At 42.7% G+C, this 27,461-nt stretch overlaps 1 protein-coding gene across 2 annotated transcripts in view; it reads right to left on the bottom strand.

The window, feature by feature from the left end:
- The window catches only part of PLEKHA6 (pleckstrin homology domain containing A6), a 283,503-nt gene that overhangs the window by 32,188 nt on the left and 223,854 nt on the right, over positions 1–27,461 (bottom strand). Inside the window, exons 14-20 of one of the 2 annotated variants that reach the window (XM_061632214.1) lie at positions 19,736–19,816; positions 15,325–15,393; positions 14,450–14,530; positions 12,841–12,990; positions 11,801–11,896; positions 5,664–5,775; positions 2,370–2,509 (exon numbers count right to left, since the gene is read on the bottom strand). In XM_061632214.1, coding sequence (XP_061488198.1) covers positions 2,370–2,509; positions 5,664–5,775; positions 11,801–11,896; positions 12,841–12,990; positions 14,450–14,530; positions 15,325–15,393; positions 19,736–19,816 — 729 coding nt within the window. The remainder of the gene's footprint in view (positions 1–2,369; positions 2,510–5,663; positions 5,776–11,800; positions 11,897–12,840; positions 12,991–14,449; positions 14,531–15,324; positions 15,394–19,735; positions 19,817–27,461) is intronic. The other variant, XM_061632215.1, reaches the window with a different exon arrangement.

Genomic DNA, 27,461 nt, shown 5'->3' with positions numbered 1-27,461 from the left:
CTGCCAGTGCTGTGCAACCCAGCATTGAGCACACAAGCCTGGTGTTAGCCTGGTGTCCCTGGACCAAATGTACAATATGTGAGGGGACTTGCAGTTGCCTCAAAAATATCTGTCATTTCAAAAATAAAATTGCATCTCTTTTAAGGCACATTATTTAAAATACAGATTTTTTTATAATCCCAGCAATCTGCTGCTTGCCACCCAGTGTGAACTTATGTCTGTGTGCACAACTACTGCAGGTACTAATGACCCAATGGTAATTCCATATGCATTGAAATCCCACAGTTTTAGCAACACAGGAAATGATACCTCACACATGCATAGGGATGGAACATGAGTGGTAGATTTGGGGCAGGAATTTTGATTTGATGACAGATGTGGCTGGAGTGGCTAAAAAAAGATGCCCTTCCTTAGGCTAGAAATTTCCCTCAAAACATTTGGCCAGTTCTACTAGAATGGATAAGATGCGTCAGTTTCTGCAATACCTTGGATAGGCATGGAAGTAGCAAAGACAATATCATATATGACTGGCTTTCCCTTTTGGCCCAAACCAAATAGGGTTCCATTAGTGATGGGCATACATGAGGCTGCCACATGTTGTAAGTAGCAGTTAAGCAGTAAAGCAGGCTGCAAATCTCACACGACCTCATAACTGAATTGTTCCAAAGTTTTTGGGGTGCTTGAAGTATCCCTGCCTAAGGTACATGTCAACTGCTGTGATATCTGGGCACCTTGTAATTTTTATGCCTATCACATGAAGAGCATTTACATTGCACCATATGGTAGTTATCACTACATGGTGAGCTGTTTGCAAAGCAGCTTTTCTCTATGTCATCGATCTTTTTTTCCCCTTTTTTAAAATTAATTAAAATTATTGATGTGGCACCAAGGCTGCGTCCAGATCATTTCCAAAAAGCAATAGGAGCAACTTCCCTTTTAACACCAGGAAATTAGAAAGCTGTCCTATACTGAATCAGACCATCAAGCATTCTAGCTCAGTATTGGCAGTGGCTTTCCAGGGTTTCAGACAGAAGTCTTTGCCAGCCCTTCTTGGAGATGCCAGGATTGAATTCGGGACTTTTTGAATGCAAAGCAGATTCTCCACCACTGAGCTATGGCCCCTTCCCCAACACTCTGCAATGACACTAGCAATGATTCAGAATTAGTTAATTGATTAATGAGCAAATATAATGGAGGGTGGGAAGGAACCTTGTTGCAGGGTAAGAAGCCTGCTAATAGTTATCCTAATTGCTCATTGCAGCAGCTTCCCCTAGTCAAATAAAACTCAGTGGAGTAGTAAAAGTGACTATATCATCTGTAATATCATTCTGTTTACTTCAAGGTTTACCGTACCTCTATATGTGCCCACTCGACTGCTTCAATCTGCAGAACTGGCACTTTTACCATTGCCATCTAATGTTCATTCCACAAGGACTCGATCCTTTAATGTGGCAGCATCTACTCTATGGAACTCCCTGTCCATTGATATGAGGCAGGTGCCTTGCTTGTATTTTTTTCAGTGCTGCTAAAAACTTCTTTGTTTAGTCAAGCCTACTCAAACATGTAATTGTGTGGTGTACACTTGTTTTAACACTGCTAATTTGATCTATATTTTGATAAATTTTATATCTACTTGTTTTTAAAGTTAAATTGTATTGGTATTTTCACATATATATATAGAGTAAAGAGAGAAGTTTTTGTTGATTAAGTGGAATATAAATTTTATTGAATAAATACAATAAATAAGTATAATCAACTTTGGGTCTATTTAATTTCAATTTTAAGTGAAATTGAAAACAAATGTTGATTGGAAACACTATTTTTGTTATATACTGAAGAGGCACTAGCATTTTGCAGGTGACTGACATTCTGAATCGGAGTACCAGTTACCTGGAATTTATACTTGAAAGTGCAATCCCTGTGCTGAATACTTAACGTCTTGCTAAACTAGAAGGATCAGCACAGCTACTGTTACATCAAAACAGCAAGCTTAGCTCTACCCTGCCCTACACTTCCACCCTGCAGTAAGAAGGATATTTTCTTTAACACCCCTCCTACTGCACATCTTGGTTTGGAACTACTGTTGCCACGGGAAACAGACTGGAAGCACCCAAAATTTCAAGGACTTTACCAAAATGTTTAAATGGTTGGGTCTAGGGTCAGGGCCCTTCGCCTTTCAGCTGAAAAATGTATTGCAGCCTCCACCACTCAAGTCGGAGGAAGGCCTGGGTTGCCATCTATTGGTGGAACGATAATCCTGAAAACAGAAGCATTAAGGGAGCACCTCTGGCACAAATGGTAACATTCCTCCCTCTCCCATTTTGCTGCATCTTCAGGCTGTCCTGGCTGACCATGACAAAAGCACTCACCTCATTGCTGCCTTGTTTAGTAGGGGAGCTCTGGGATCCTGACACAAGAGAGAAAGGGCTCAGGGGGCTTGTGAGGCTGGCTGAGCTCAAAGGGCTGGCAGGACTGTTGGAGCTGTAGGTTCCTGATGGGCCAAGGGGCACTGCAGAAAAAATAATGGGGGGGGGAAGGTAAGCCATTTGTGCTCAGCAGGAAAAAGTCCAGCTTGAGAGGCAGACAGAAAGTAAGTGTATGTGCGTGTGCGCGCATGCATGTGTTTGTGTGTGCGTGTGTGTGCGTAATTGAATCTTCCTTGAAAGACCTGAAACAAAAAAAAGGCCTTTTAAAAAACAGTTATAAAACTTGAAATGCCAAGGGCCATTTTCAAAATAAAACTAGCTTTCCACAGTGCTTTTAGATATTTTTGTATCCTCTTGTTTCTGCCATGCACTGGTAAAACTACCATGTGTAGAAGACTGAGGGGAGATATGATAGCACTCTTCAAGTACATGAAAGGTTGTCACACAGAGGAGGGCCGGGATCTCTTCTCGATCGTCCCAGAGTGCAGGACATGGAATAATGGGCTCAAGTTGCAGGAAGCCAGATTTCGACTGGACATCAGGAAAAACTTCCTAACTGTTAGAGCCATACAACAATGGAACCAATTACCTAGAGACACTGGAGGCATTTAAGAGGCAGCTGGACAGCCATCTGTCAGGAATGCTTTGATTTGGATTCCTGCATTGAGCAGGGGGTTGGACTTGATGGCCTTATAGGCCCCTTCCAACTCTACTATTCTATGATTCTATGCTGAGCAGGGAGGCAGCATGTTAAATCCCCCACTTATCCAACCAGCAGTGGAGGCTGGTGCCAATTGGGACTGAGAGGCCAAGAGCAGGTGGAGCCAGAGCAAATGCTGGCAGAGGCAGAGCCAAAAAACGAGGGGTTTGGCCCCACCCTCCTCCCTGCTGAATACTACAAGGACAAAACTGAGACTAAGGAGGAGACAAAAAGATGTTAGACAAGCTAGGTCCTTAATCTTTGTTCCAGTTAGGCATGTTTGCTAAATAACAGAGCAATCCAAACCCTAATTGCACTGGGCTTTTGTGTGTGTACTGGGTGGAGGTATCCATCTGCCCAGCTCTCCTGGTTAAGCCAGCTTCCTACCAGCTGCTCCCAGAATGACACAAGCATTACTCTGCTGTTGTGGAGCTCCTCCTTCTACCCACCAAACATACAAGTGGGGGGATGTGCTGCTGGTAGGTGCCTGCCAGCAGAAGCCAGTAAAGGCTCCAAAGGGCTTTCCAGGGGAGGGTTTGAGCTAGCCTGGGATCTGCTAGATTCCGAGCTGGTCCCACTGCCATTCCATGATGACACTGGGCCCAATCCAGGTCTCATCTCTGCACCAGTTCCAGGCTGATGCAGAAGTTGTCCTGTTCCCCAGCTTCTGCCCCAGCTGCTGTGCTGCTCCAGAGTGGAATGCTGTGGGATAAGGCACAGGGGGCTGCAGCAAGGCAGGAAAATCAGAGGAAGTGGCTTGACAAGCGGACATGTTTTTTTCACGTTTGCCTGACATCTCTGGATTCAACCCAAAATAGTGGTTTTTATTGTTGTTTTTTAAAAATCATATTAAAAACATAAGATAAATAACAGCATCAAACACAAAAACAGCACTATCAGAAGAAGCATCAGAGGAACCAGTCAAAAACCAAATACCTGCCTATATAAATAGATCTTGATTGCTCTGTGAAAGACAAGCAATGTTTCTGACCTCTGAACACAAGCTGCTGAAGGGCAGAGAAGATTCTCACTGATTGCAGTGATGGGGTCCACGTTCAAACCATTCCATCATATTGCAAAGATCAGAAAATGTACAATACAAAGATGTCATCTAAATCAGGGGTTTGTTATTTACTAGAACCCCAAGTTCTACCATGCGGAGCCAGGTGCAGAAAACATACAGTTAGAATTAAAGGATAAGGTCCCTCTGAGCACATTCTGAGCCTAGAAATCTGGTTCCAGTACCAGAACTGAACTTAGTGCACAGTCATTTTACACAAAAGTCCACTCCTGGTTAGCTTTTTTTTATCTCAGCTTAAGTTAATTTTTTCTACCTATTTTGTTGCTATTGTTAAACAACTGGGAGTCAGAAACCCTTGCTGATTTACTTTAAATTGTCCACAGATCTATCAGTAGATACTCATCTGCCCTCTCCTGATCGGAGGGCTTATCCACATGGGAGCATACCTTCGTACTAAAGACACTGTTTTTATTGTCATGATAAATTTGCAAGGTCCACACTTTGTTCTCAATGGCAGCTTCAAATCCACTGTTTTCCATTCACACTACTAGGCATTCCTCTGGGAAGGATTAGTGTCACTGTTTCTTTGTGGCCCTGCACTCTAATTTTACATGTTTACCCCCACTGGTTCAAGGCTGAAGCCAGGAGAGTGCCTTGGTGTGTAATTGACAAGAAAATATGAAACTGACTAGACCCCCTCTCCTTCTCCATTGTCCAAGCCTGAGTGAAAAGCAGACTGGGGGGAGTGAGGGAAAGGCAAAGTAGGCAGTGGCTGCGGCAGCTTTTGTGGGTGGCAGACAGAGAGGGAGTGGGCGATGAGGCATAAGAGAGTCCACCCACTAAAAAATAATAGAAGCAGAGCACCGACAAGGAGGAGTTGTGTGCAGCTGAGACGGTTTTTCCTTTCCTTTTCACATTATCAGCGGATTGGGTTAATACAGATTTAAAGGGGGAAACTGTGTGATAGCTTCTGCTTGCCTGCAACGTCATGTGAGCCATGCAAATTACAACGGGATGCAAGTAGCACCAGACACACACTAAATCGCCATATGGATGAGCCCTAAATGACATGATGCCACTCTACAGATACCTGAAGGACTGTCACATAGTCCTGTCAAATAGTAGAGGACAAAGAGTGCCCCAGAGGGCAGGACTAGATCTAATGGGCTTAAGCAGTGATGGCTGGTGGCTCCATGTCAGTGGGGCAATAAATGACACTCCCACACAGGATGCAACTGTAAATCAGTTTTTGCTCCTGCTCCTGCTGGGAGGAAGGGTGGGATATAAATTATTATTTATTATTTATTATTTATTAAATGTATATACCGCCCGACTAGCAATAGCTCAAACAATACATAAATTATTGAAGAAATCACAGAAATAAGAAAACATTTTCAGGTGGAAGAGGTCAAATTATGTCAATGTTGTGGAAGAAGTGCAGATAATAGTCAAGACTCTTGTCTGCATCTCCTAAGAGCAAAACCCCGAACCTGAAAATAAAAGAAATGCCACTTACCTCTGTGCTTTGCTGTGTCTGTGCCTCGGGATGGGTTGTTCTTCCTTAGCCCCTCCATCACGTCCTGGATGCACCAGATCTCCTTCTGGATTTGCCGATTGAGCATTTCATTCTGAAAGGGCCAAGGCATCAGAAATAATAGTAATACTACACATAAATAGCCGCGTTCCCTGATCTTGTTCCTTTGAGGATGGGCTGTAGTTTGTGTGCAGAAGGTCCCAGATTCAATCCTTGGAATCTCTAGACAGGACTAGGAATAACCCCTTTCTGAAACTCAGGATTCCTGCTGCCATTCGCTGCAGACTATTCTGAGCTAGACGGGCCCATGGCCTGTCTTGGTATAAGGCAGTTTCCTATGTGCCTGCTTCTCTTCAGTCAGAACTGGATGTGTTCCATTAGCCAGCAGTGATGGCTAACCCGTAGCTCTCTAGATATTGTGGGACTAGAACTCCCACCATCCTTGATGATTCCACTAGGCTTAAGCCCAGGGTGTGCAAAAGGCACACTTTGCTATGGCAATTTTGGGAAACTGCTCCTGTTATTAAGGAAGCTAATGAGCAGCCTATAATGAGAAGCTCATACAGTTTCAAACAAGAGTGTACATGCAAAGGTCAGTGGATGTGTGAAGAAACAAGCGATCAGAATGCTGATACAATCATCCGTCAATTGTGGATGCTTATATCTGAGTTAGTGGAGTGCTCCAAGACGTGGCCCCATTGTCTCTGGATACAGGAAAAACACATATGTGAAGTAGCAATATTGCACAACATCTATTTTGCTCTGTGTTTACAGTTGCAGCAACACTTTTTGGAATGGCTGCAGTCACAGCAGAATGTGTCCATGAACCTCTGGTTCACTGCCTGCTCACTCATGACATTTCTCCAGGCAACTCCAGGGATGTAGAAAAAAGCAGCCAGCTGGCACGCAAGGATCAGCTCAGAGTGCTTTAGAAATCAGAAGCGAGGTCTATGAAAACAATGCAACTGGCTTAGAAGTCCTGTTTTCCCCTTAAAAATTAGGATGTTTCTTAGTATCCCAGGGGCAGAAATTACATATCAAATGGACTGTTGTTTTTATGATTCTGTAAGTGCAAAAACTGGTATGAGGACCAAACTGTGGATTGTTGGAAACTGCTTTCTTTTTTCTTTTAAAACCAGTTGTGGAAATGACTCAGTCCTGTGCAGACCACATGTACAAGTATCATCAGTGTTAAGAGGACAGCATTTTTATGACCTGCAGTGCTATCTTACCACTCCATCATGGGTTTCTAGTCACATACCCATATATTTTTACTGGCTTTTACCTAACGATATCTCTTTTTCTGCCACATCACCATTTCTGCCCCAGTACGCTAAATTCCAAATAAACTCATAGAGTCAAGCGTTCAACAGGCAAGCCTAAGCAAAATATGCTAAACTGCATAAATTGCTATTAATTTGCAATTTAATTAATTTTAAGCACAGCATCTGGGGGCATGTGTTTTCCTTTTTAGTACAAATATATAATCCATAAGACAGAGGGTATACACAGGCAATATTTTTTTCTGTTCCACTTTTCATTTAAATCTATGCAGATATAGCTGTGCCATACACCTGGGAGATACCCTACTCATCAAACTCTCAGCCATAAATATTTTGAGCTTATGATTCCATTCAGGCATGGAGATAACAGCGCAAATCAGAATGATGAACTGAATCAGTTTGGAAATGGGTATATAGGCAAGACAGAAGTGAAATAGTTACCATAGGAGTTAAAAACCCATTGTAATCACTCAGCAAGCCTTATCACTTAAATGTGTGAACAAGCTGAGTACATCATCCTTCCAGCTAAAGCACAGGCATCCCCTGCTCTTTGTACCATTACAATAAATTAGTTCCATCAGGAGCTAGCAAGGCTCTTGCTTTCACTTTGAAAGAGCCACTCACAAACGTCCAAGACTGGATATTTATGCCACTTTGAAACAGATGCTGGATGTTCTCCAGCTGTGGAGGATTTCAGACTTCAGGGCTGCAAGTAGAGCATACTATGAGATCCTCTATCTCAAGAGGTCTCCTGGAGCTGTTCCAGAATTAATTACTCTTAGACAGGACACAAATAGCTATAAATTGCTAGTCACGCAACAGACCCTCTTTAATGAAGAGTAATCCACTTTGTAACAAATGTCTGGTACTAATGAACTGAAATAACCTGTCCAATCAGGTTATTACATAGTGGACAACAGATGTGGTTTCATATTATGACTGTATTTCAGGGTTTAAATATGTTTAGTTTTCACTGATTTGTTCAAACCTGCTTTACATTGTTTTAGGGGAAAATGCAGGATATAATTTTTAAAAAGAGAAAAAAGGAGGGGGAAACAGTCACAGGAGATCCAATTATGGATCGCTCCACCATCTTGTCTGGTTTGTCCCTAAGCCTGCACTCACAAACATTTTTAGAATAAGTCTCATTAATCTAAATGGAACTTACTTCAGGGTATATGATATCCTTAAGACTGGGTGATCAGCCAATTCAAATAGTGAGCAATCCTTACCTACCTGTTCCACTTCAGATTTGCATGCGGGGAGAAATTGTTTGATTGAAAAGCACAATCATGTCAAAATCTCCACGTAAAGCTAACATGTCAGGGAGAAGACTTCTAGCCTAGCTGTCTGCCAGAAGCACTGGTGTTGCATGTGGAAGGAGATTTCTATGTGTATGTGTGTGTGTGTGGAGTTTCAAACAAGCAGTTTCTTCTGTGCATACACATGTGCATCCTGTACTTTTTTGGCTCCATGGGTCAGATCCTTATCAGGGTCTGCCTTGTGGGTTAAATTTGACAGCTGGGCAGGGCCACCAACCTGTCAATTACATGGTGTGATTATGACAGAACATGACTGAAAAGTGGGCAGGGCTGCCCATCTGTCAAAATCCCTTGTGCTTCCCTTCTACGTCTCCATGACCAAAAAAAGGGGGAGGGGGGAGACTTGTAAGACAGCAAACAGGAGCATAGGTGCCATCTTAAAGCCTTTGCAAAAGTTCTGTTTGAAGTAGCTCATGTGTGTGAGCTATTTGAAAGTGCACTTTTGCACAGGGCTATAACCGCTCATCAGCTGATGAGCAGGGATTAAATCCTCTTCCTTGTTGGGAACAGGATCGCACAGCCAATGCAGGATTAAACCTGTTCTCCCACCCATCAGCTGATGTCACTAGTAACATCAGCTGATGGGTGGGTAGGCATGGTTTGAGGGAAATGGTCTCATGGGTCAAACTGGACCCATGGGAGATTATGACTGGCCCAGAGGCCAGAGTTTCCTCATCCCTGCTGAACCACACACTCAACTCAGTGTTAGAATTCGCTCAGACAGTGGCATCTTCCACTCCTGATTCTGTGGCATATTATCTAGCTGGGAGCATTGGATGTGTCTGAGGTCAAGGCAGGCATCCTTTTCCCTGAGGCAGCTCTGCAATGAGTTCACAATGCCAGCCATGTAGGTTGTACACACCCCATGATAGGCTTATGGCAATCTCCACTAGCTGCTTAGATTGGTGGATACTGAAGCACTTTGTATGTAGGGATGGGTGAATCTGTCCATTTCTGTTTCTCTCAGTTTCTAATTTTTCCATATCAGTTTGCATTTTTTTAAAGTGCTCATGAAAATTCATCAACATTTTAGTGCAAACTTCGAATATACACATTTTTGTATGTAATTTCCCCCAATATATACATTTTTAAAATTTTGTGTATGTTATTTTCACTAATATATGCATGTTTATGCACACTTTACCCTAGTATATGCATTTTTGTCTACATTACTTGGCTGGAGAACTGTATTGCAAAATTCAAACACGTGCAAATTTTGACAAATGTCTATATTTTGGTTCACATATTATTTCAGAAAATGCATATTAGGTAGGTTTGCCTTTAAATGCAAACTGAATAATAAGATTCCAGTTAGTGAACGGATAGTGGAGTCTGTAGACCATCTTCTTCTATCTTGCGAATTATATAAAGAATATAGAAGGAGGTTAATTTCTCCTTTGGTAACTGCTTTGCCTAAGGGCAATCCCGTTAATCTGGTGTCGATCTGTCTAAGTGATGTGTCATCTTATGTCACTGCTAATGTCGCAAAGTTTCTTCTCATTTCCATGCAAATTAGGAAAAAATGTTCTCAACCTGCTCTTTAAAGAATTGTCTATGGGCTTTTGGAACTATGGTAGCTTTGTATCCTAAATATTTAAATCCTCCATGCTGTATGTTTGCTTTTTTATGTCTCTCTTTTAATATCTGGTCTGTGACCATAATAAAATTATTCATTCATTCAATTTCTCCCACATCCTATTTATATGTTAGGACTCTGCAAGGACGGCCAGCTCAACATAGTTTGCTGCCTGACCCAAAAGACAAGATGACGCCTCTCCTCATTTAATGTGCAAAAGCCAACCAAGCTGGCCTTTGAAACTTACTTCAACACTGGCAAGGGGATAGCATCCTTCACTACACTCGGCTAGCATAGGGGGCAAAGGATAGGCCAAATGACACACATAGCTTTGTCCACTCTTCACTCCTCAGCATTTGCTGCCTAAAGTGGCTGCCTTACATGGCCTCATGGTACAGCTGGCTCTGTCTACAGGGCAGGAACACTGAAAAAAGTTTACTTTTTAAACAAGGACCAAAAGAATTGACTCAATTGACTATATTGACTAAACTCCCACATTCCTTCCACTATTTGAGGGTGTGTTGGGGGAACAAGAGCATGAGGTAACAAGCCAGTTGTTTCTACTTAGTTATCTTTACAAATAAATACTAAGAACAGAAGTTTCCTTTTTGTACTATAGACACAGACAACAGACACACACAGAGTTTTTCACAGTATCCAGGAGGTGCTTAAATGTGTGGAGTCTGGAGACTAAGTGGACCTCAGAGCAGCTAAAGAAAACAACAGCTTCATTCACTGTGGCAGCAAGAAGGTCAAGTGTCATTTACATAGGAAGGAAAGCAAAGATTAGACATCGTTACTCTATCTAGTGTCAATGACACATGACAACATAGGCAGAAATGTTTTGCCTCAGAGTTTGAGTCACTTATCCTGAATGCAAGCCACAGCAACCAACTTCTGTGCCCACTTTCTGCTTCAGTATCTTCTCATCTGCTTTTCAGCATGGCAGCAGAAGAGGATCTTGCCTGACAGGAGAGGTGGAAAGCTGAATTGGGCAATGTTTGCACCCGGTTTTCCAGGTTTCTAAGGCTAATTAAGTACTATTGTGAAGCCACTTCTGCCATTTCATCAGTAACAGCACTAGCAGTTTTCTTTGCACCTAACTCCAAAGCAAAGAGGTTGGGAAAGAAGTTACCCGCAATGAGGGCCATATTGGAAGTGAAGAACAGTCCACAACCCCATAGTATGTCTACATATTTACTTGGTTGCTTTAAAATATAGAATTGCAGAAGGAAAGTTCGGAAATGCCTAGCAGCAGTTGCTAAAATCCAAAGCTGGGGGGGTTATGGAGCTGGATCTTGGAATATGTTATAAAGAGCCCTGTTTGGGGAGATACAAGGCTCTCTCTGTGTTAGGAAACCCTATTTAAAAATTTCTCAAGCAAAGCATATACTTGGAGTAACGACAGCTAAAGGCAATGTGGGGCTTTTGCATTAACAAGAGCTGCAGGTGAGAGTAAAACTGACTGCTGTGTCATTCCTTTTAACACAAATAGTTAAAGGAAAGTTTGTATGTGGACCTAATAAATAGCACATGCAAATAGACTGCATATAATCTTCATGTGCACACACAATAAGTGTGGCTGCTCATGGTAGCAGTGCTCAGAGTTTTAGGTGCATATGCACGCATATCCCTTAAAATCTGGCTCTGATATTATTACTTGAATCAGCAAAAACCAGCACAGCCCAATAGTCAGAATTCCTTAAGGATTTATATATGTAAATGGTTGCTTAATTATGCAAAAAGGTAACTCTACTGAATACAGATGGTCTTATCTTTTGTTTACAACATTATAAGAAGAAGGGTTGAATTTGTCTACTAACCTACCAAATGATCTAGCAAACCCAGTAACGTTATGACAGATTTGTGCCCAGTTCTGCTCTGGATTTTCTAGCATTTCCCTTAGATAGAGCTGGTATGAAGGTTTCATTCTCTCACCTGCATGTCCAAGTTCAGCTGTTCCCAAAGGTCATCATGCAAGGCTGACACCTCACCCTCAAGGTTCTCATATTCTATGGTGCTGTTGGCCAATGCCTGTGGGAATTTGCAAACAGTCCCATGAAAATACCAACACACTCACTCACAATCTCTCCATGTCTCTGAAGTATAAAAATCCTAACTATCAAACTATCCATTTGGATACAACCCAGTTGTGTACCACAGTACTGGGAAAAAACCTCACATAATAGGTAAGAACTGCATTACTAGAAACTGTTGACTCCCAACAGCTTCTCAAATCTCTTGGAGGACAAGGATAGCCCTTGTATGCTTCCCTTAATAAAGTTTAACTGCTGCATACTGGAAGACACAAATTGGCATGACATTTGTGTATTGGGGAAGGTAATGGCCATACAACCGAAGCAGAAAGAGGAGTTCACTCAAAGTGAAACAAACAAGAGATTTTCACCAGTTCTCCCCATGTGTTTTTGAACAGCACAAATTCACAGCATGCACGCATGAACCACAGGGGCTCATTCTGGGTGCGTTTGCACCTTCCCATTGGTCTAAAGGAGGTTTTCTTCTCTCTTGCTCTCTTTTCCTTTCCCTTTTTTTAAATGAGAGAGAGAAAAAAGAAAGGAAACACAAAGATGAAAGCAAGAAGAGATTTATCTGACAATGCCAAGCCAGCCAAGCATTCCTCTTTTCATCCCCAGGTCTCCCCTGATACATGCAACACCAGCACTGGCAATGCAGCAGGAGCAGGCAGCCCATGAAGGCTCAGCTCAGCTGGAGGCACAAGCTGAAGCACTGCATACTGCAGGGCAAGGCCCATATAGAGCGGGAAGGAAGGCCCATATCTGCACTATATTCTGCCATGTACTGGGCACAGCTGAGCATAGTAATGCATGCTTGGATGCTTTGTGATCAGCAGGGACGAAGTACACCTGCATGTCTTCCCCCAACCCTCTACCCCACTTTTTGATCCCTGAAGGCTCTTGGGTGTCTGCAAGAATGTACCAGGGCACTTCTATGATTACCGTGCTGGCTTGGGATAGCTCCACTCGTATATTGATCAGCTGGTTCTGGAGAGATTCCTTCTTGTGCAGCAGTTTTTCGGGGTAAGCTGGTTGACTCCCAAACATCTCTAGTTCCTGATGTGTCGCCATCAGTCCACTCTCTAGACTCTCCTAGTGATGAGAACAGCAAGGAAAACGTTTTGTTTTTAAGGATGCTGGTTAGGAAGCAATATGGAAATCAAAAGACTTGAATTCAGTTCTGTACAGTTCAGATTCTTCTTCTGACCTCAAACATTTTTCCTTTCTGAGTCTCTAAAATGTGGGGATCCTCACTTGTTGTGTTCAAAGGAAAGGAGGGCAAATAATGTAACGGAATGTTTGTCATACTGCACACTGGGCTGAAAGCTAAAAATACTTGATGGCCTTGCTCATCCGCCTAGCTTACCTTTGTTTTTATTGTATTTTTAATGTTTTTATTGTATGGTGGTTGTTTTTCTTAATTTGTTGTAAACCACTTTGATTTTTTAATGAAATAGTGGTTTTGTTGTTATGTGCCTTCAAGTTGATTACAACTTATGGCGACCCTATGAATCAGCGACCTCCAATAGCATCTGTTATAAACCACCCTGTTCAGATCTTGTAAGTTCAGGTCTGTGGCTTCCATTATGGAATCAATCCATCTCTTGTTTGGCCTTCCTCTTTTTCTACTCCCTTCTGTTTTTCCCAGCATTATTGTCTTTTCTAATGAATCATGTCTTCTCCTTATGTGTCCAAAGTATGATAACCTCAGTTTCATAATTTTAGCTTCCAATTATGGTTCTGGTTTAATTTGTTCTAACACCCAATTATTTGTCTTTTTCACAGTCCATGGTATGTGCAAAGCTGTCTTCCAACACCACATTTCAAATGAGTTGACTTTTCTCTTATCCGTTTTTTCCACTGTTCGACTTTCACATCCATACATAGAGATCGGGAATACCATGGTCTGAATGATCCTGACTTTAGTCTTCAGTGATACATCTTTGCATTTGAGGACCTTTTAGTGGTATACAAATATATTTATAAATAAATATGAAGACGTGTCTTCTTCCACAGCATTCAGAGGTGCAACCCCCCCCCACACACACACACGGAAAGTAGGAGCTTGGCACTGCATGAAGACACTTCCCTGAAATATTAACCCTCTGGGTTGTATTCAATAGTCATCCCATTAGCGCAAGCATTTCTGTCTGGGTGATAGGACTTCCTCTCCCTGTCCTCTCCCCACATGCCCCCCCAATTTGCTCTGGAGGGATGGGAGAATCCCCTAGAACAGACCTGGGGGCATGTAAGGAGAGGAGACGACGTCCCATTGCCCAGACAGAAATCCCAGTACAACTTCATTGGATACCATCTTCCATCCGATAAGCAATACTTCTGCTACAAGGGCCATAGTTGGCATCTCTGCCTCCTAGTTTCTGGGAAACTGGGAACATTTGCCTCAAAGATGACATCCTCTTGATGAAGGCCACTGCTTAGCAAATGCACAGAGCTTCCAGCCTCACAGAGCCTGTGGGAAGCTGGGCCCATTCAGAATAGCAGTACGCAGCTTGTCTATACCGTGAAGTGTTCTGCAATTCATGTCCTTTACCTTCTCTGCACGAAGTTGCTGCACCAGCCTCTCCTGTTCCCTCATCACCTTGTTTTGCTCACAGAGCTTTCCCAGAAGCTTCTGCCATGAAGTAAAGAGAGAAATGAAATGTGAAGTATAAGATTCATAGCATAGAATGGGGGGGGGAGACCTCAGGCTAGGGGGCAGAATGTGGCCAAGCCTCTCTATCTGGTCGCTGGACTCTCCCCAGGCTACATCTCTTCCCTGGTCACACCACCACTGGCTCCGTTTTGCACCCTCTTTGAGCATCTCTCCTTGCCTGGAATGTGACTTTGAACTCTGATAATGCCTCGTGCGTGTCTGGATGGAGGATGGAGAGAGGTGTGTGAGTGTGTAGAAACTAGCCTGCTGATACAAAGATATGTTCATCCATGGCTCCACCCACTTTGCCTCTGGTCTTGCCTAGCACTGGCACTGTGGCCCCCAGAAAGTTGTTCAGAAGGGAATGTGGCCCTTGGGCTGGCAGAAGGTCTACCACACCAGTACAGAAGTTCACATGAACATAGTATAAGGTATTCATGTGCTTTGATTATTGTCAACCCAGGGGGCTGGTTTTGGTTGCTGATATTCCACAATCTGAGCAGGGAGATTCACAATTACACCAGCATGAAAACATACACACACTGAGTTTGAGGGGAGGATGGGACAGGAAAAGCAACGCAGGGCTGGTGATTGATGGCAACCATGAGCACTTGGGACCTTGCAGCTCCACTGGCAGAAAAGATGCTCATTTAATAATGTTAAGAGAAATGGAGAAAAGGCATAACCTCCAAATGATGGAGGACGGAGAAGTGGCAGCAGGAGGTGGCATGGAATAGGCAGACAGGTGAGAGCGAGGGAGGAGGTGCCCTTACATCTGTATCTTGCTCATTTATCTTGTAGGTGTGCAGCGACTCTCTGTAGGCTTCAGGGAAATGAGACACCTGCAAAAACAGGAACAAATCATTCCTGCTCTCTCCTTTTTGAAGTTGACATGCCATGACAAGCCTGTGGGGAAATCCGAAACTGCTTCTGCTTCATAGCAGGGGGAAAAACTCTCTGTGTTTTCAGGTCCTATTGCTCTAGCCCCAAACCTCTTTCACTGAGTCTTTCTCTTAAGCAACATTTACTGGATAGAATAACTGAAAGGAAACACAGACGCTGCTTTGCATTGCCTTCACAATGATATGGGTTTCTGTTCCACAGTTCCCAAGGATCTATCCAGCTCACGCAGCAGAATCGTTCCTGTCTTTTAAAATCAGCCATTGTTGTTCATTCGTACAATGAATCTCTTCATACAATGTAGTGAAAAAGTTGCTCTTTCCCTATCTGCATAGAATTGCTTTTGTCCCTATCTACATAGAAATCAAGTTTATAACAAATAAGATTTTTTAAGAACTGGTCAGATCATGAACAAGCTCCAGTGCTATGGAGATGATTTGTTTATTTGCTGTCTGTTTCAGAGATAACTTCTCCTTCTTCAGGAGTAAAAACAAAAACAAAAATAGACAAGAATGATATATTGTGGACGACACCGTGGTTGCTACTACCAAAATATTTTTACAAATTTAGAAACGACATCCAATATTAAAACTTAACATCCTAAAAAAACTTTATGCTCAATAATTAAAAGTACATTCACCCACATTTACATTAAGCTTTTTTAAGAACAACCGCTCAGATGAAGAACAAATCATCATGTACATGCTATTGTACATGCATGTTAGACATGCCGCCTGCATTACATTACAGCTCACCAGTTACATGCACCCAACCATACCATAAATAGCACCTTACATTCACAATCACAGCAACTGCAATTGTGAGTAGATTTAAAGGTGTGACCTCTTTCCCCCCAACACCAACACCCCCAGGATTCAGGTTGATGAGGGGAGAGTTTCTTGAAATATGGTAATTGCTATGTTGCTAAAGGGCTACTCCATGTAACCTACTAACACACATTTATACAAAGCTAGTATGTAGCATGCAAGGCAAAGGACAATTTTTTTGCTGGGGTTTTGTAGGCGGTTATCAATGTACAGTGCAGATCTTTACATGCCAAAGAGGAGCTGATGTCTAGGATGTTGCTATAAGAGGGTGCTGATGAACAAGCAACCAGAATACTGTTCTCAAGAACAAAGAGGCCACGACAAACGGAAGGCTGGGTTAAAGACGAACTTCAACAAGATCAGAGATGGATCAGGTACTGTTTTCAACATAAGACTTCACACTGAAGCACAATGATAAAGCACAGTCAGACACGGTCTCTCTCTCCCCCCACCAGTTTATGTCCTGCTCTGAATTCCAAAGTTGTACAAGCCCAGGGCAATACAGTTCACAAGATGCAGCCATGTAGGGGTGTGATTTGATGTTCTTCACAGAATTTCCAGCTGCCCTGCGTATTAGCAACCACTATTTCATAGACAGGAAAGAGAAAGCCATGTCAAAAGATGGTGGTTCTAGAGCATTGGCCTTTGGTGTGAATTTTTATAACCAAAACTCAACTTTGCATCATTTCCCTCTGGAACAGTGATGCAGCTAGCAATACTTACCCAAAAGGGGTGTATGAGTATCACAGGAGAGCACTGATTAGCATTGGCACAATCCAGCACAGAAGACAGGCATCACATCAGAACCAGAGCTTATTATTATCAAGCAAGCCACCATGGTGTGATAATACAATGAAAGCAAATAAGTTCATAACAATCAGTTGGCAGGATCTGATCAATGGGTGCCTCTCTAACAGGGAACATGATGCTCCATGCCACACATGTCACTCTCATGTAAGTATTGCCTTTAAGTATTGCCTCTTATGCTATGATCTTCTTCACTGTTATGGGCATATTATTATATGCCCGGTGGTAAAGCATATACTTTACCTGCAGAAGATTCCAGGTTCATATCTAGTATCTCTAGGTAGGGCTGGGAAAGATAACTGTCTGAGACCTGTTGGGAATCTTGTTGATTCCAGCTGGGATCAAATCTAAATGTTAACAAGTCTTTGTCCAATTTGAAATGTAATGGGAAAATGTTTTGGATTGCATCACTTTCTTCTCTGGAACAGCGATGTAGCATGATTGTTTGTTTAATAAAATCACTAGCTATACCTGAATCATTTTCTCTTTAAAATGAGGAAGTGCTTGTTCTCTCTGTGTGTAGCCAATAGCAATGGAAACTGTTTGGAATCCAGCTTGCTAGATGCCATGTGTCTGTATGATGTGTGTGGGGTGTGAATGTGTGTGTGAGAGAGGACAGGGGAAGGTTTGTTTTTGCTCTCCATCTGAGGGTATACAGCCTGCCTGGAAGAAAGTAGAGTAGTAATTGTTCTAAATCCAAGTACCTACTTTTCTGGTCCCTTAAGATTACTGTTTTGCCTTGGGTGATGCTAAGGCTGCAACAGAATACATGTCTACTCAGAAGCAAGCTCCATTGGGTTCAATGGAACTTACTCCCAGGTAAGTGTATACTGGATTGCAGCCTAAAGCTCTGACCAGTGAGTGACTCCTTTATATTACTTGGTGCAATGCTACAGAGGTATAATTTTCCCAAGGAGAGGAATGATAAGAATGGATAGATCCTATTACAGAACAAAGGAAAGCACAGGCTTCATGTCAGTTCCAGCTATCCCTTATCGGTCCTAGCCAGATATTTCAATCTGATAATCAATATGTGGAGAAGTGCAGGCCTTCATGAAGCACCAGTGTAAAACTGGATCACTATATTCTCACAGGTGCTGAAAACCATCTCCAGATTGAGCTTGATAAACTCTGGCTCCAGGACACTTCTCTGTCAGAATATCCTCACCCCCTGGGGGTAATCTGGCACAGTACTGGGAACAAAGCAGGAGCTAGAACGTAGAATGTCTCATGAAATATGTCAGTCCTTTTTCTCATTCAAATACAATAGCACTGAGCCTACCTCCAAAACTTTCCCAAAGATCCCATCTAACCAGCAGTTATTAGTAGTGTTCTGTTGCAGTCTGCTTTGACAATATATAGAATAGCAAATGCATCAGAAAGTACATTTTGGTGATAAAGATAAAATGATGACCAAATCTTTAGAGACATAAATGGATGGTGGCTAGGTGGTTGTAATAGCAATGAGATGCGGTTTTTATGATGGTATCAGAATGTATTGCTTAATGTATAAAATGAAGAATCCCAAGCCTGCCAGGAAGACAAGAGTCTTGGCATACAGGTAATCCTGATTATCTAAAACCCTATATGCATGTGGACTGCTCACAGTGGCTCAGTGATTAGGAAAGAGCACTCTCTACATGCTCAGAGTCATTATCTTCTCTTGCCAGTCTGGAGATGTTTACAAAAATAGCCACATCTAATACGATATAGAATACTTTGCTTCTGAGGCTCAACACTGATTTCTGAATGAAATTCCATAGCTCAGTACCAATGCCTCTTGAATGAAATTAAGCAAAGAAGCTGATAGTTCTATTGTTCCCATTGTTGAAACAGTACTCTTCTAGATCTGGTGAAAGGAGATGTTCCTTGGGTGGGAACTTCTCTGTAGAACAGATATATTCTCTTCTATATCCTGCCATATCCCAGTAGAATTTTAAACCATTGTTGAAGGGTGCTAGCAGAGAGTGGAAGTCTCTCCTCTTTTTGCAAGAGATACCAAAGTGTCCCACTCCACATGTTCCAAGGCTAAGCATTGGCACTGAAAACAGGTTTTGGTTGAAAGTCTTGGCTCAAAGCTCTGGATAGGTTAAAGGTTTGTAATGCTAATACAAACACCCAACCATTTTCCAGAGGTGCAGTAAATTGTGCAAATGTAATTACGGAAAGCAAAGGGGAAAATTGTTTTATCTTCCCCACCCCAAAAAAACCTTATAGGATTTCTCCTCAGGCACAGAAAGCCATGGCAAGCATTTTGTAAGTGAAATTTTCAGTTTTAACCCAGGCCTTTAACATGCTTATGCAGAGAACAAGTAGAGAGAGCAAAGAGGTTGATGCAAGGTGGCACAGAGCTGTTGATATAGCTGAGATTAAGTTCAGGATATTTTCAGATTTCCATATTTTATTTCTCTAACCTGTAGGACAAATATGTTAATTTTGAGTGACTTAAAATGTTTCAAGGAATTAGGATCACTGTCACACTGGGGGCTGGATGCTTTATTGGGCTCCATGTATAAATGTTACACATTCACAAATGGATTTCACAAATGGATGTGGATGTGAACATGGAAGAGTGACACTGGGAATGGTTCTGCCATGCAAAAGCAGCTGGAATGGCATGGTTGATGGCAGAGCTGCTGTAACATCTTACTTGCATGTACAGTTGAGCCCTAGGGGAGGAGCTCTCCACCATTCTGTTCACCATACTGATCAAAGTCTCGCTCTCGCTCATCTGTGGCAGACAAGGAAGGAAAAAGTCAAGATGCTAGTGGAGACAAAGTCACTTCAGTTCAGTCTTGAACATGTGTGACCACTAACATAAATCTGAAAAGGCCTAGATCGTGCCTTAACTCAGATATTACAAGGCAAAGAAGCACCAAAAGGAAGCCCACAGAACTGAAAAGCACATCGATGCTCGGAGTGATTACTGGGCCAAGCTAGACGTGATGCTAATTGCATGGCTGCAGTTAACAAGCACATAGCGGGTTATGGAGTTAGGGAGCCTGAGCACCGTTGAGACTACAGGGGGCAAGAGTCTAACCCTTCCCCCATGGTCCCAACAAAACATGATTCTGATATATCCCCACACCAAGCTGCCATTTACATTAGTAGGAAGGCCTTAATTTGCATTTCACTGTGCTGCCCCTTTTCCATCCAAATGGGCTTGCCAATGAAACGCTGAAGAGAAATGACAGGGACAGAACACCATCCTATAGTAAACAAAGAGGCATAGCATATTGATGTATCATACATAAGGCCCTCTGCCTTGGCCCATTGGCGCCATCAGAGTGGGCTTTTCCTCCAAACTCAGTGTGGATCTTTGGATCCTCCTTTCCTTGGGACACCAGGAACCATTATTGATGAAACAGATGTGACATGGGAGATCCATGCTTGGATCTTCTGACTTTTTTGTCACTTCTGAGCAGTCAGATGCTAATTTGATCATATATAAAATCTGAGCAATGTAGCAGTGCAGAGGAAGGGGTGTTCCTCCCCCCCTGCAATTCATATGCCCCTCCAAAGCTGCAAAGTTACCTCTTTTTCTGTTCGGGACATAACAACAGCTGGGAGGCATAATTTAGATTTATTTTATTTATTTATTTAATTAAGCTTATATACCGCCCGACTAGCAACAGCTCTCTGGGCGGTGAACATTAAAAATACAATAAAAATAACACAAAACTGTACACAAAACTGTACAGTCTAAAATCAAAATATAATAATTTACATTTATTAAGATGAAAAGTTTAAAACACCCCCTCCCCTACTGCCACTGTTCAGTAGTCAGAACTTCCCACAAATGTTTTGAAGGGAGATATTATGTATGTTAGGAAATCTGATCATGGCTCTCCTATATCAGTTTCAGTCTTTAGTAATAGGATGATGGGTGGTGTGGTGTTGCACTTCCAAGATTTACCTTGTAGATACAAAAGTGGGTTTTGAGTCCCAGTGAGGGGGAAGGAGCTTTTAGTTTTTAATTATTTAATAATTACATTTATACCCCACCTTTCCTCTAAGGAGCTCAAGGTGGCATATATATCTCTCCCCCTTCCCATTTTATTTTCACAATAACTCTGTGATGTAGATTAGGCTGAGAGGTGGTGACTGGCCCAGGGTCATCCAGTTGAGCTTCATGGTGGAGCGGGGCTTTGAACTGTGGTCTCCCAGGTCCTAAGTCCAACACTCTACCACACAGGCTCGCCTTCCACACATAACTAGAAAAAACAGAGGCTGCTGGAGAAGCCTTTCAGAAACCGACCTCCCTTTACTGGCTTGTCCCATGCTGCAGAGGGTGTGTGTGTGCACATCTACCACACACCATTCCCTTTTCAGTATCAGTAGGAGCAGTAACCCCCAGGCTTCTTTTTAACCTTACTTTTTAGAACCTTACTTGCTCTGCAAGCAGCCGCTTCCGCTTATCAATAAGGAGCACTTCTTACCATATATAGAATGCCTCGGCTTTGATGACTGGCTTGGGTATGGTGGTTCCTCCTCCTCTCTCTTCCTCAGACATGCAGGGCTAGCTGAGCCAGTCTCCACAAGCCTCCCCAGCCCGCTATGTCTTCTGGTGTGAATCTGCTCTGCTCCCTTTTTCAGGATTTTAAGATGGGCAGAGTTCATGGGTTCTTAAACACATGTGCTTCCTGATTAGGATGTGCGAATCAGCCTGATGTGGAGGGATGGGTTTTGCTCATGCACAGAGTCTGACTGATCACCATATCTGGCCTCAGGGATAAATCCTGCCCAACCCACAGGTCACATTGGCAAGTGATCCAAGGTTTGTTTGTTTGCCCTTGGTTTGCTTGCTTGCTTTGAGTCATCTGGCGCTGTTTGGTTTGAAGAGTTATTTCTACTGTGCTCTGTGCTCATTGCACACTGTAGCCTAGGTTACATAGATTGATTCTAGAAGAAGGGAGGTGGGCAAGAGCTGATGTGTGGCTGCAACTGCAGTGTGTGTGTGTGTGTGTGATCTTGTAATTCCTTCCAGCTCTATAAGGTTTTATGGAACAGAGTAATAATAATAATAAATGAACAGCTGCTTAAGCAAAAATCCCAAGGGTCAGATGATATTCGGCTGCCACATATCTCCACTAGTCAAGTGAAGCTGATGGGGCTATATGTCTGCACACACACACACATACATTCAATGCACTTTCAAACACAAGTCAACAGGGCATAATCAGCAAATAGGGCTCAGAAGGCTGCACTTCATTGCACTGTTTTCAATCAGTCTTTCTCCATGGGTCAGAAGGGGGAAGAGAAGGAGATGGAAAGCTTTGAAGAATCTTTTTTTAGAGGGAGAAAATCCTACTATCAACAATGGCACCACAGCTTGGAGAGCTTTTGAGTGCCTCCTCCTCCTTGGCTTCAGTCCAACACAGACACACAGCCCATCTTCATGATTACTCTACTGATGGGGGATTTACTGGCTCCACAGCCATAATGAGATTGTCTCTGGAGCAGGCTTGCTTATTGAAATGCAGACTTTTGCAGGCCAGCATCAGCCATCCATCAGCACGTCCAATAGGATTTAATTATTATTTTTTACTTCCAGCTTAATCTCCTCTGCTGATGTTTTCCCCAAAAGGCTTTTTCCTTTCCTTTTTCTCTGAGGGCTAGGTCAGCAACTGCCCCTTGACACAAGGTAGTGTGCAAGGAAGATGGTTTCAGCTCATGTTAATAGTTGTGGGGAAGTTTGTTTGGGTTGGTTGCTTGAAATGTGATCTACCACAGTTCTCCGAGGTGCTCCATGTTCCTGGGATCTTTGAACAAAATTGGTATGGTAAAGCTGGCTTTTACACCACTGATTGCCCCCCACTACCTGTTTCACATGCACACCAAAATATTCTTTCTGGTCAACACACCTGTACACACCCACATACTTACACATTCTTAATACACAAATACATTTATTCTGGATAGTTGATGCTTAATTATGCAAAACCTCAGTTTAACCACCTATATTGTCCCTTTGGTAAAGTATCTGAATGATAAAAACAGTTTTTATACAACTGAATTTTGATTCACCAAAAGTCTGATCAGGTTAGATTAGTCAGATAGCTGAGCATGTACACAGTGCCATACACCAGCCTTTCCCAACCTGGTGTCCTCCAGACGTTTTGGACTACAAGACCTAGTCAGCGCTGGCTTGGGTTGAATGGGATATGTCATCCAAAACAACTGGAGCTCACCAGGATGGGGAAGGCTCCCATATACAAATAATATATTCACAGACACTTAGAAATGGCCTTGCATTCCAACATAAATTTCACCAAAGAAATGTTATTTCTTTCTCTTTCTCACACCCAATGGGCAAACTGCTATCAGTCTCTCACACCGTCTCATATGCAAAAGCTTTCATATAGATAATCACCCTCCAAGGCATACATGGAATTGGCACTGAACTGAATGCACCAGGGTCAAGTTTTTCTCCCTGGTCTCTGCCATCTGTACATTTTCACCTGATTAACCAGACGCTTGATGGGAACAGGCCCTGAGGAAAGAACAAATAATATGGCCCCCTCCCCTTCCAACCTTCTTTATTTAATCGTATGATCATGTAACAGGCATGCAGGTAGAAAGCTAGCAGGGTTATGGGGACTATCTAGTGTACTGTACCAAGTGTCACATGTATAACTATGTGCCTGTTGGACAGAAGTCATGGGGGTGTGCTCAGTGTAGTGAGCAACTGGCCCTCAGGGAACAAGTTTATTCCCTTGATGTCAAGGTAGCTGACCTGGAGAAGCTGAAAGAGTCGGAGAGGTTGGTGGGCCTATTAATGGCATCCCACTCCCATGGTGAAATCTCCTCCACTGTCATGGAGAATGAAGGTCTTGGGGAAGGAGGGTGCCACTCTGAGGAAGGCAGGAATGGTCTCTTAGGACAGACCCATTTCTTGGTGGAGGGAACTAACATATCCTTTCATGTGGAGTATACTTCTCCAGAGCGTGGTGGGCTCCTAGGAACGAGTGATTTGATCACTGGAATCACAGAAAGCTGGGTTTGCGATGGCCATGAGGAGTGCATGGTGATTTGAATGCCTAGATAGGTAGATCTGGGGAGGAGTCAATGGTTGTGGTGCATGTTGGCACCAGTGGCATGGAGAAATGCAGTTGTGTGGTCCTGGAAGCAAAATTTAGGTTGCTAAGTAGGATGCTCAAAGCCAGGACCTCCGAGGTAGCTTTCTCTGAAATGGTACCCATTCCATGCACAAGGCCAGCTAGACAAGCAGAGCTGAGGAGTTGCAATGTATGGGTGTGATTGTGGTGTCTGCAGGAAGAGGAAGGATTTGTTGGGCTCTGGGGAATGTTTTGGGACAAGCTAGATCTTTACAGGGTAACAAATATCAGACTTCTACTCCAGTTGAATCAGAATGGAAGCAGACTGTTGGTGCTTAAAATAAAAAAGGTGGCAGAGCAGCTTTTAAACTAATAACTGGGGAAAGCTGACAGAAGCAGAGCACCATCCAGTCTGGGATAAATCATCCCCAAGGGATGAAGGAGAAAATGTCTATGCCTGTCCAAATGGAGAGAGGTAGAAGGGAGCAATGAAAGTGCAGGGGGATGTAAATAGCAATTCAAAGAGGTTACAGCACCAGAGGGCAAAATGCACATGCCAGAGACATTTGGAGAAAAACATCATGAATAGATGTTTCTATATTAATGCTAGGAGCCTCTGACACAAGATGGGCAAGTTGGACAGCTTGGTGTTAAAGGAGAGCATAGATATAGTGGGCACAATGGAAACCCGATGGAATCGAGAAAACCAGTGTGACACAGTTAACTCTATCCAGAGTTTATGGCTGAATTACACCTGGATTAGCTGGATTTCTCCCCAGACTGAATCCAGATAATTCTGACTGAGGAAGGTATAAATACAATGGTATAGAAGTTGGCATTTCTTGCCAAAACCCAATGTGGTTGTGGCTGTTTCAGGAAGTACTTATGCATAAAACCATTATGGACAGATGGAAGATGCAGGGTCTGGCAGGCAACAAGGAAGAGCCTAGCTGTTAAAGAAAAGAACAGGAATGGAACTAATTTAGATGTTGCTGATTTTCTGTGGGTCAAACCAGGCATTTCACAGGAGATCCAAGAACAGGTCTCCTGGTGTCTTTTTTCTCTATTTCTAACAATTGCTGCAGGCTGTAAAATGAATCAGAGCAGCAGTATTGGAGGGTGGGATTTTAAACCTTCCTCTGCATCATTTCTCTGATTAAAATTGCCTCATTTAAGGGGCTATTATCACCAGCGGGAGGGAAAAGAGAGGTATGGCCTGTGTATATGCATTTTGATAGCAACTTTGCCATATATCAGCTTTGAGGGTATGCAGTTTTGATGAGGGAAAGGGTATGGGGAAAGAGTTAACCCCATTCTAGTGCTTCTTCTCCAATCATAATCCCTTCCCCAGCTGCTTTGAAGTAAAGAAAAAGAAATTTATTACATTTTTCTGACTTTTCCACCACAGAACTCATTGAGATTTACATGGTCCCCCTTCCCTACATTATATAATCACAATAATCCCGTGAGGCAGGTTAGGCTGAAAGCTGGTAACCCAGTGTGCTTTGTGACTAAGTGGAGATTTGAACCTGGATCTTCTCAGTTCTAGTCCAGCATGCTGGAATATCTGATCACAGGTCTCCCATGTTACACAAAAGCAGGGATTCTCCAACTTTCTATCCCCAGGACTCACTTGAGAGGGCTAAAAATTATGGGGGCGCACTAATCACAAAATGATGGTGCAGGGGGCAGAGGTGGAGTTTGGTTTAATTGGTTGCCAATTAATGGCATAATATTATTTATATATAATACCTATTTTGAAATTATTATTATTATTAATTAGATTTATTAGTTGCTCGATACCTGAAGGCCCTCAAGTGCCTTACACAATGTTAAAACATAAACAAATAAAACACATTATAAAAACATTATAAACAGCAACAAAACAATAGCAACAGCACCCCCATGCAGCCACAGGAAGGTTTGGTAACATATCAAAACAAAACATTATCTCAATCTGTCAAATGCCTGGGAGGAAAGGTATGTCTTTACCTGGCACCAAATAGATGTCAATGAAGGCGACAGGCAGACCTCACTAGGGAGCATATTCCACAGCTAGGGAGCTACAACTGAACAGGTCCTTGTTTCTCCTTTTCCAGTCCCTCAGTCCATCTGCCCCTTTCACCTCCTTTTCCCTCCCCACATACTCTCTTTCTTTTCTTCCTCTCCAGCTTGGCATGCTGCAGCCTTGCTCCCTTATCCACTTCTCTTCTACACACACATCTACATACTATCCATGCAGGGCACTGATGCTAATACCATTAGGCTACAGAATAGTTGTGTGTGTGTGTGTAGGCTATGGCACCAAGGTCCACTAGTGGTCTCTGGCCCACAGTTTGAGAAATACTGACATATACCTTAGCCCTTAGACATGGATGAATGCTTGAATCGCCAGGCACTCCTAGAGTTTGGATAGGCAGCTACCCAGGGATTCAACCTGGCCTAGAAAGCTTGCCCTCTGCTCCCAGTAGCCCTTCAAGCCCCACCCTCTTATTAGTGACATTGAGACATGGCAAGGGCATTTGTTGACTATCTCCCAGTTTGAGGAGGGGTTCCAGCATAGGCTTACCTGGCAGTAGTGGCTGGATGTGGGAAGCCACCTACCATTTTTAAATTCAATTTTTAAATAATAATGCAAATAAGAATGTAACTATAACCATTGAAAATCGTACAATGACAATGTTATGCTTTGTTTAGTCTCACAAATTATATCTTGTTTTGTTTTACAGGTATCATATTTGCTCAAGAGGAGATCTTAACAATGGCCAATTAAAAATGACCAATTAAACTTCCAAATAAGAAGAAAAATACCTACCTCCCAAATAATAATGTAGGCATTTTCAAAGTTTCTGCCATTATCAGGTTGTATTGTCCTGATATACATCTTCTCTGATATTGGCATTGTCTGTATATGTTATAAAATCATACCAGGTAGTAAAAAAAGGATTCTGTATTGGCTTGGCCTCTCAATACTTCCAAATGATAAGTTAAATATTCTACAGATGTTACAAACCATAATTCTGAATACCATTTACCTAAGGTTACTGCTTCAGCATTTTTCCAATACTGAGAAATATCTAGCAGCTACCAACTTTAAATGTATTAACTCTTTGGGTACAAGAGCCATGCTATAGGTCATTGTGGGAAGATTAATATGCATAGGCAGCTCCCAGACCAGTCACTGCCACCAGATAAGCTGAAGCTGGGCGAATAGGCAAGCAAGACGACCAAAGCAAGCATTAGCACTGGTGGCAGCAAGGTAGGCATTGGTGCCAGCGGGTCTTGCCAGGATGCCAACAACTGTGTGAGAGCATTTGG

Source organism: Rhineura floridana, chromosome 6 (genome assembly GCF_030035675.1).
Source record: "Rhineura floridana isolate rRhiFlo1 chromosome 6, rRhiFlo1.hap2, whole genome shotgun sequence".
Taxonomy (NCBI): Eukaryota; Metazoa; Chordata; class Lepidosauria; order Squamata; family Rhineuridae; genus Rhineura; species Rhineura floridana.
This window is presented reverse-complemented; position numbering and strand designations above follow the sequence as displayed.